This window comes from Aythya marila (assembly GCF_965140915.1).
Source record: "Aythya marila genome assembly, chromosome: 5".
NCBI lineage: Eukaryota > Metazoa > Chordata > Aves > Anseriformes > Anatidae > Aythya > Aythya marila.
Genome location: NC_139046.1, coordinates 56,192,200 through 56,202,170, shown reverse-complemented (window position 1 = coordinate 56,202,170; position 9,971 = coordinate 56,192,200). Strand labels below are relative to the sequence as shown.

At 49.3% G+C, this 9,971-nt stretch overlaps 1 protein-coding gene across 2 annotated transcripts in view; it reads left to right on the top strand.

Moving 5' to 3' along the window:
• Positions 1-5,476: 5,476 nt before the first annotated feature.
• The window catches only part of LGR4 (leucine rich repeat containing G protein-coupled receptor 4), a 73,734-nt gene continuing 69,239 nt past the window's right edge, over positions 5,477-9,971 (top strand). The window contains exon 1 of one of the 2 annotated variants that reach the window (XM_082761478.1): positions 5,477-5,839. In XM_082761478.1, coding sequence (XP_082617604.1) covers positions 5,649-5,839 — 191 coding nt within the window. In that variant the 5' untranslated portion in view covers positions 5,477-5,648. The remainder of the gene's footprint in view (positions 5,840-9,971) is intronic. The other variant, XM_082761477.1, reaches the window with a different exon arrangement.

The following is a 9,971-nucleotide window of genomic DNA, read 5'->3' as shown; positions in this document are numbered from 1 at the left end:
AGGCCGGTGAACTGTGTCTTGGTGCTCTGAGTTTTGCTGTTGCCTTCAGTGAACTCAAAAAGCGCAGCGTAAGGTCGAGGGAACTGCATTGGTGCAAGGGAAGGTGTGACCACAGCAGGTAGACAAATGAGGTGAAGTGCCGTGGAAGCCCAAGAGTTGGAGTCAGATGGGTTTCTGATCAATCCTGATTGGAAGCTAATTTAAGAGCTATGTTCCTATGCAAGGTGTGTGAGAGTTGCTTCGAACCAATTGTGTGGCCTGATGAACGTAGGTATCAGGAGACAAGGTTGTTTTAATAGGGTTAGCAAAAAATGGTTTTCCCCAGCCATCTCTATATATAAATATATTTTTAAAAGGCATTTCTTTACTGTCTTCTGACTATAGGGCTGTTGGTTATTAGCAATGCTGTGTTAATGACCAAGCAAAAATACTATAACCTGCTTTGGGCGTGATAATTGTCCATAGTCCATAGTTTGCCTCTTCTTGAAAAACTCTTTTGCTTTCCCCCTTTAAAAATGAAGGAGAAAAGCCTACAAAACTGAGTTGTATTCTAATATATGCTTGCCAAAAAAAGCCTTCAGATTAGACACGTGCTAAGCATTTCTTCCCGCTCTTTGAAGAAGAAAGGCATATTGTTGAACGTTGCAAGACCTGGGGAAACTTCCTCTACTAATTTCAAAATGAGCTGTCCTCAGATACCTCTTAGGATCTTGGTATTTCTTTGGCTCTGCCACTTGATGTATTGAGAAATGTTTCATATGTAGAAGCGTTTCTGTTAATACAAAATCCAGAGTAAAATCAATACATTCTGATATTGTTGGGGGATCATCTTCGGTTTTAGAAAATACTGCTTCGAAATGTGTCTTGGTGAGAAATGGTGATGTTTAAACAGTAATTTCCTCCCTCTTACAAGTTCCCTCCCCTTCTTCCATTATTTTAATAGTATTTTATTTTCCTGGCTTGTTAATGTGATTTGACAGCACAGAAGGCAAATATGATTATCCAAGTTAGCCAATTTGTGTGAAGTTACTGGACTTTTGTCCGTCATATGTCTGATGATCTAAAATAGATCATAAGTTCTTCCGAGTTTCTGTCTGATTTCTCCTTTGCTATCTAGAAAATAGATCTGTGGAATGGAAGGGAAAAAGAATAATAAAAATAAAATAACAAATAAATAAATAAAATGTTGTCTTCTTGAGCAGTGTTGGGTTTTGTCCTGCGTACTTCAAAGGTAAGTAAAATCACCTGCATGTGGTTCTTATCTAATCATGGCTCGGCTTCCCTGCCCGAGCAGCGCAGTAGTATTGTCTGAATAAAATCTAATCTGTGTTGGAGACAGGCTGGCTAGCAGCAGAGCAGTCCTCACAGCTCTCACCTACTCCAAGCGGCAGTAAGTAAAAGGCAAAGGTTAGTGATTTATTGTATTACTTGCATTTCGGTAGCGCCTTGGCGTCCCGGTTTTGAATCGGGATCCTATTGTACTTCGCAGTGCAAACACGGTACAAATAGCATGGCTCCAGAGAGCCTCAATCTATTGCTAAGAAATCATGGGTTTAGTGGCTGAAGAGAAACGAAGTAAAAACACAGCAGACAATTACAAAAATGTTTTTTTCTTTTCCTCAGTTTCTTCTGTAATTTAATTTTGAGCTTTTATTTATTTATTAATATCTCCAAAGGATACAAAAGTGAGTCTGGCTATCAGCACAGACAGCTTGAGATGCAAATACCCATGTCACCAGTCGTAGCCTTTTGTTTGTTTTTGTGGTCCCAGGTATGCTCCATAGTTAATGTGGTGTTCCTGATGCTTTGGGAAAGTGTGAGATGTGCACAATGTGTCTGAGCAGCATTAAGTGTGTGACGCTGCAGTTTGGTAACTGTGTGCAGGAACAGCTTTAGGTGAATGTGAAGGTATATTCAAAAGAAAAGTCCAAAGTAACTCTCATTAGGCAAGGAGAATGCTGCTAGTTAAGTGATTTAAAAAGAAAAAAGATAAAAGGAAGATCAGGATAAAGTGTGACAATTACTTCTGGAAGTGATACTTGTCTCTGAAGGCTGTGATCCATGAAGCACTGACAAATAACATCACTTTGTGCTGAGTGTCCCCCAAAATTTGCACAATAATTTCTGTGTCCCATCTGGCATTTTTGGTATAAAAGCCATGCTTTTGGGTCATTCTTGCAATGATAGCCAGTGGATATATATTCTGAGCAGCAATTCATCAGTGACCGGTCCATTTGCTCTCCTCCACCAAAACTCTATTTGCAATGTGTCCAGACCCCTTGGAAAGCATCAGCATTAATGAGTGTCAGATCCCAAATCTGCACCAGACCCTCTCCAGTGCAAGTATCCTCTGACTTTTAGGCCTGGTGGTGATTTTAAAACTTAAAGATGTTTATTCAGTTTTTATATGACCTCCTCACTATTTAACAACAGAGGTGACATCATAAAAAACGTTTCCAAAAATGTTGGCGAACAAAGCTGATCTCCGAGGTGGAGAAATGCTCATGGCCCCTAAGGGACTTAGTTGCCTGGATTTTGCCCTACAAATGCTGAAAGGAGGCCTTGGATAAAGCTCTGCGGGGCTAGGGTTGGCAGGAGAAATGTCAGAGCCTGTCTGCTGTGACCGAAAAGCCAGGGTGCTCTCTTGAGGAACAATAGCTCCGTGACGTTTTCAGCTTTCTGGTTTGTTTTGCAGGTGCAGTTGTTTTTGCATTAAGCTTGTGCTACAGAGCACAGCTTGAATTTCCCTGCATTGCAAGCCAGAAGGAAATTATAGGAAGTAAATTGTTAGTGGGGGAAAAAAAAAAAAAAAAGAGAAGGATAGAAAATTAGCAGAGAGAAGAAAATAGTCCGAAAATAACTAGCGTATGCTTATGCCCAAATTTTTGAAGATATTTTAATAGCTGATAACTCAATTTGATCATAAAATTTAATTACTGAACATTTACTTTCCCTTCCTCTGTATGAAAACACAAACTACTTGAAATAAGGCTCTCATTCAGCCCTTACCCCTGGTTATGGGAAATCCGAAGCCTGTTGGGTTGGGCACCTTCTCAAGAGCTTTTCAGGATGGCAACTTAAAGTTAGTCCTAGAGAAACTAAAACACCTCCGGGTGAATAAATTCTTTGTACTGCTTCAAAATATGAATCAGCTCAGGTCTGTTGTTTCACTGCAGCGTTTGAGGGAGGGGAAAGCAGCATGGACCCTGCCGTGTTAGGTAACGAGGAGGAATTACTTGCTGTAACAAAACAGAAATAACGCTTGTGTGGATCTTCAAGGCTCCAGGTACAGGAAGAAATCAGGTTTATGGCAGTTACCTCGTCATTTCTGAGAACACGCCAAAATAAAATACTTGCCAAAATAAGGTATATGGCATGTACAGAAGCTGACTTGGATAAATAAAGTGCATCTGGGCATGTTATCAGGTTAATTTATACCAACAGAAAATCCAGCTCAAACTCTATGGAGTGCGTATCCCCTGCGACTTCACCGGGCATGTTCTGATACCTATGGCTAGGAAAGAAATAATTTTCCTTGCTAGTGCAGCCAAATGTTTTGGTAATGAAAAGAGCAGAGCATGCAATTGCTCCCTTACAAGTTTCAATACATGATTTTTATTTTTTTTTTTCTTCCCAGAGCATTAGGGTTATCCTGTGATGATGATAGGAAGTTTATCAAGGGAGGTTTGTTTAATACAGAGCTTAAACAAAAGGATTTTATTCCTTTAACGTGGGAGCTGTAATAATGTTTTGCTAAACAGCTTAGGATCCACATGCATGTTCTGAGACTAACTTTGGTGCGAAGGCTTTGTCGCTGAAGTAAGGTTTACTCTTTCTCGTTACTTAGGCCACATTATAATTCTTCAAGATAGGGCTAAAGCGGGATTTAATGCTACACAGTCCTTAAGCTGGCCCTCTGCAAAGCCAGATTTCACCATCCAAACGCTGTTCTGGTTTGGTTTAATTCCTAGTGTGACATCTTGCCTTAAATATCGTGGAACCCATCGGCCCTTAATAAGGACGGCTCTGCCCTCACCAGGTCGCATGTACTTGTTTTGCAGCCCCTTGGGAAAGCCTGTAGGGCCTAAGGACTTCAAAGCTGTGCCCAGATGAGGGCAAATGAGGAATTGCTGCTGAAGGGACAGGGTTGGAGGGCCAGGACAGGGCCAGGCGAATGATGGTCAGGTACCAGCTGCCAGCAGGTACAGCGCTGTCTCTGGCCTGTGTCTGAGCAGTGGGACACCCGATGAAGGCATAAAATGAGCCAAAAAACCCAAACCAGTGGTGATGGGAGGCGACTAAACGCATGCTTGGTGAGCAGAAGTTTTCCACCCGTGGTCTTTTCACCGATGGCTCGTTTTGGTAGAGGGGGCCCTGGCTGCAAAAGGCCCGAGGGCAGCTCTGGGGACACCCCAGCACGAACCAGAGCCAGGCTGCGAAGCGCCCACACAGCCCTTGCTGCAGGGGGTGCCACAGGCCCGGTGCCTTCAGAAGCTGACGTATCATTTACGCGTAGAGGTAAAATTTAATTAGCAACATTTTTATTTTTTTTTTAATTAAGATTTCTCTCCTTTTATTTGACGTGGGAGTCGCGTATCTCTTCCATTTTGCTCTCCGTGTGCTGTTTTTAAGCCGTGAACCTCGGCGGCCTTGCGTCTCTTGTGAGATAGGCGAAGGTGCTTAACGTTACAGTCGTTTTCTGGGCAAGTCTTTGGCTTGATCAAAGCAAATCTCATTTATTTATTTGATTATTTATTTATTTGATTATTATTTATTTGATTATTTATTTATTTATTTATTTATTTATTTATTTATTCATTCCTGCAGTGTAACCGTTCTCCCCCAAAATCGTCCCCGCGTTTCCGAGCCGTGTCAAGGCTGGGGTTCGCCACCTTCCTTAGGGCTCAGCCCCCCCGCAGCCCCAGGCACTATACCCGGGCCGGGCCGGGCCGGGCCGGGGTCGCTCCGCGGCGCTGCGCGGTCGCCTCCAGGCCGCGGGGGCGCGGCGCGGAGCCAGCTCCCGCCCCCTTCCGCCCCGCCCCTCGCCGCCTATTGGCCACACTTCGCCTGCGCTTTGCATATTCACGACCCGCCGGCCAATGGGAGCGGCGGGGCGGCCGCCTCATTAGCATACGCACCTCGGCGCAGGGCGCACAGCAGCAGCAGCCGCCGCCGCCGCGGCTCGCAGCCACCCAGGGCCGGGAGGGGCGGGCGCGCCCCGCAGCCCCGCCGCAGCCCCGCGCCGCTCGGCGGCCGCGCTCCCTGGGGACCGCCCCGCGGCACCCGGCGATGGCCGCCCCCGCGCCCTACCTGCGGGGCTGAGCCGGGCCGGGCCGGGCAGGGCAGGGCAGGGCAGGGCAGGGCACGGCGCTGCATGGGGCGGGCGCGCCGCTGAGACAGCCCCAGGGCCGCGCCGCGCCGGCCAGCAGCGGGCTGGCGGCCGGAGGAGAGAGCTTTTTTTTTTTTTTTTTAAAAAAAAAAAAAAAAAATTATTTCTGGTCGTTTCCGTGCTTTTAATTTTTTTTTTTAATTTTTAATTTTTTTTTTTTTTTTTTTTTTTAGCTATTGTTTTCGTTATTCTCGCGTTTTTGCGGCGTGCCGAGCCGTGCCGTGCCGTGCCGGGGCGGGCGGGCGGGGGGGGGCCGGCGATGCGGTGCCTCCTCGCTCTGCTCGGCCTCGTCGCATGGGGCCCGGGGAGCTCGGCCGGAGGGCCCGGCGGCGGGGCCTCCCCCCCGCCCTGCCCGGCCGCCTGCAGCTGCGACGGGGACCGAGGAGTGGACTGCTCCGGCAGGGGGCTGGCCGCCGTGCCCCCGGGACTCAGCGCCTTCACGCACGCCCTGTGAGTGGGGACGGGGGGCGAGGGGCGGGGGGCTCCGCCTTGAACCCCGGGCAGGTGGAGGGGGACGGGGACGGGGACACGGGGACCCCCGGTGGTCGCCGTGTGAGCGCGGCTGCCCTCGGGCCGGAGCCTCGCTGCCTTTGTTCGGCGGTGCCTGAAGCCCCCGGGGGCTCCGGAGGCTGAGCGGGTCCGGGTTTGCCCCCCCTGCCCGGCCACGCTCCGGGAGCCCTCCTGCGAGCCGCCCCCCGGGGGTGCCCGGGGCTGGGAGGCCTTACCACGAGCCTCCTGTGGTCCCCCCCCCAGGCTGCTGCCCCATGGCAGGAGCTATTTGGGGAGTATTTGCCATACACCGCGTTTGGGTGCTGGGTTTATGGCTCCCGCGCCGTCTGGCTGCCCTGTGGAAGGGGATCGGGCTGTCCCTGCGTGCCTGCAAGATGGCATTTGCTGGGTAATGGCACAGCCAACACCCACGGCAGATAAGGTTGCCAAAGAGTTTCAGGTGTAGCTTCCTACTTTCCCAGCAGGTAGGTGCCCAGAAGGCTCCTGCTCCAGCTTAGGGCCAAAGCGAGAGGGGACACACACGCACACGTACACGTGGAGGGGTGTTTGTGTCCGCCGTGGGTGGCCCAGTTTGGAAACAAGCAGCTCTGTGGCCATCTACTGCTGTGGCCTTGGAGGATCCCCATTTGTGTCTTGGTTCTTGTTTCCTCGCTTGCAACATGAAAAACTGGGTGCCTTCGTGGCACTTCTGCGCCTGAATACGCCTCTGTTGCGGCACGGCTGCTGGAAATGTAGGGTAGGCACAAAACAGCTTTGTAGGCCCTAGAAAACTCACCTCTGAACCTGCTCGGGCTGTGCAGCTTTGTCAGAGAAGCTGAATTAGCTTGTGTGGAGCAAATAAATAAATAAATGGATCGCACCCCCTAGCTGACACGTTGGTGTCACGGCCAAGTGTCTCAGCGACACGAAGAGAAGAAAGCTGCCCTGTGCTCCGTGCCTGGCAGCACAGCTACGCCAGGAAATCCCCTTCGCATTGCTGTGGGGCTTTTTTCGATTATACCCATGGCAGCAGAGAGTCCGTGGCGTGGAGATGGCTGAAGGAGGGCAGCAGGGAATGGGCTGCGATACCGAGGGCCAAGTCGTGCCTACGTTTTTTGGCTTTGGCCAGGAGAGCGACTGGGAGCTGTTGCTGACAATTAACCCGAGCTGGCAGCCAAGGGCTTCCAAGGCAGCAGAGAAGCGTGGAAGGGAGCTGGTATTTCTGTTTCACTACTCGTGTTTTAATTTCCCTGCATTCATTTTAATAGCTTAACATAACCTCCACTCGCGTTAAGCCAGGCGGCGACTCCAGCGGGGCCTCGGGAGCGTGTCCCTTGGGACTCCCGGCCTCGCTCTGCGTTTCCTGCGTGTTCCTGCCCTTCGGTGGCTGGTGGAAGGTCCAGCAGACCTCTGGGGGGACGTGTGCTGAGCAGGGAGGCCTGAGGAAAGGAAGGCCAAGGTGTGCCCCTAGCCAGCACCTCGCCTGGTGGTGGTGCTGGGAGGTCCCCCTGGGGGGTGGCAGGGGGCTGGTGGTGGTGGGAGGGGAGGAACGGGGAGGACACCGCCGGGGTAATTGCCTGGTGCTTGTGCTGGAGGTGGCCATTGGCTCTGTGTAATTTAGGTGGGTGTTTATGTAACGCTTAATTACCAGCTGCCTGGCTCTCTGTTTACGAAGGCTGTGATTTTATTTTGTTGCAAAATAACTGTCTGACAAGTCGATACGCAAGAACGTCCAAGTGTTTCGTTGGCTTCGCTGATCAGTGCTGTACGTTCCCCATCTCTGCTGTGAGGCTTCGTGTCCTGTGTGCCTGAAAACCTCCGCGGTCATGGCAGGAAGTTACGGCAGGGCATGCTGAGGGTGCTTCTGCTTCCCAAGGAAGCAGAAGTTCTGTCCTCGAACTGAAATCCCAGTTTTGGGAGGCTGAGGCTTACGGGAGTGCTCGGCAGGAGACAAAAAGCAGATAATCCCAGATAATGGCTTCAGGGACGTCTTAAATGGGCCTGGCTGTTTCAGAGGCTTGCCTGACAGCCGTCGGTGGTGCAGTCGCTTCGCAGGGCCTGCTATTATATTTGGGGCACTATAAATATGAAAACATTGCAGATAACTTTATTTCTAGTGCCTCTGATGAACTTGTCCAGGATTTCCCTCCCCCCATTGCCACTCCCTTAAGTTTTCCCAGTGGCAGGGTCCATGGCTTTCGTTTTTCTTCCCTCGAGTTGTGAAGGGAGTGCTTTCAAGCCCCTGGTCACCCTGAAGTCTCAACGCTTCTACACGATGCTGGGCACAAATGCTGGAAGCGGCACACTTGTTTATGCTCTCTGCCACCCTCCCTTTGTGAAGCAAGCCCACAATCGCTGCTTGCTTTTGTTTTAAAAGCTCTCCAGTTTTGCTGGCCGTTTTCTAGTGTCACCTCCTTCCAAGTCCATTGCCTCTCAAAACCCTCAAATCTCCTTTATCCACTCCTCCCATGAAGGATAGACCTCTGCAGGACGAAACAGTCCTCTCGTCTTTTGTTTTTCCTAACCCATCTAGCCTACTGCTGGCAGCCTTTCTGCGTGCTGTGTTGTGCAAGAGCTGCGTACGATCAAGGTGTCCAAGTTCAGAAGGATCCTGTTTTAGTCATTTTGTAACATAGGCTGGTTCAGCAACTGCAGAGAGCTGATCGCCTTTTCAGTTTACAGACTATGCAGAAATACCCCCGCTGTCTCACGTTTGCGTTAATTTCCTGCTGTGTTTATGTATGAATGGCAAAATTATATGGTTCTGTTTGGAATCAGCAAAGCTGGAGTGTTTTGGTGTCTTTCCTTCTGGCACTTGTATTTTTTGTAGAGCAGCAGTGCAGCACAGCAGGTGGATGTGAGACGTGGCCTCCTAATACACCAGGCACCAACGTGTGGACATTGAGCATCCCCCTGTTGTCAGATAAGCACGGTCAAGACCTGGCTGGGGTCCTGCGGATGCTGTCTCGCAGAGTGGTTATGGAGAAGAGGAAGGATGTCCAGACACAGCCTTGAGTCTGGAAAATGTAGTATAATTGCTGCCCTCCTGAGATAGAGAAGCCTTATCGAATTAGCTTTCACAGTTGCACTGTCTAGGTCTCTGCATTTGCTGTATCCTGGTGTTAGGATGGCAAGGAACAAAACACTCATTCTGTCTTTTGAGAAACATGATTTCCATAACTCTTCAGGAAAAGTACAATCAGGCCATTTTAATGTGTTTGTTTCTGTTAACCAGCAGAAACCTTGTTACCCTGCTTTACTAACCCCTGGTTAGTAACCCCTGGCTGGTGCAAAGGGACAGATCCCAGCCCTAAAGCTGGCAGGGGCTTTGCCTGTCCCTCATTTTGGAGGTGCTAGAGGTGGCTGCGTGCACCTTTCAGCTATGGCACCTCTCCGGTCCTGGTGCTGCCACCGTGGCGTGGTGACATGCAGCTGGCACGAGGGGACCGGCTCCATCTGCGTGACGTTGGGCTGCTGCAGGCGGGAGAAGCGGTGCACAGAGAAGTGAGGTGGTTGTTTCAAAGCCCGTTGCATATTTTTGCCCTTTTCATGTTCTCTGTTGGCAGCAAACTTGATGTTTGGCCGCTACCCCTCTTTTCCTTTTCTTCCTCCCTGAAAAAAAAACGCCAGTGCCCCACCGTAACACATAATTTGTCAGGTATTTGGCGTGTGTTTGATATGTTGAGCTCATTTATATCAGCAATATGTCACTTCTTGTTTGGTGCTTACTGGCAGAGGCTCATAAATGTGACTTGGGGGAGCAAATACTAAGATAAGTCTGCAGTGTGGAAAAAAAAAAAAAAAAGGTTGGACTTTAGTGTAAGCAGGTTTATGCTAGTAAATAATTAGCTAGTTCTTGAGAGGAATTTACTAGTAACTATCTGCTTGAGATGGAAAATATGGAAGCTGTAATATAAGGACTCAAAAACAAAACAAAACCCAAAGAAACCTCCTCCGCAAGGATCTTTATTTGTTTTGTATTCTACATCTAAGGCAGCAATTTTTGCAGAACACAAGCGCTTATTTACCCAGAGAAAATTACTGGCCTAGATTTCGGAAGGGCTGAGCACCCATATCTCGTTTTAGAGAGGGT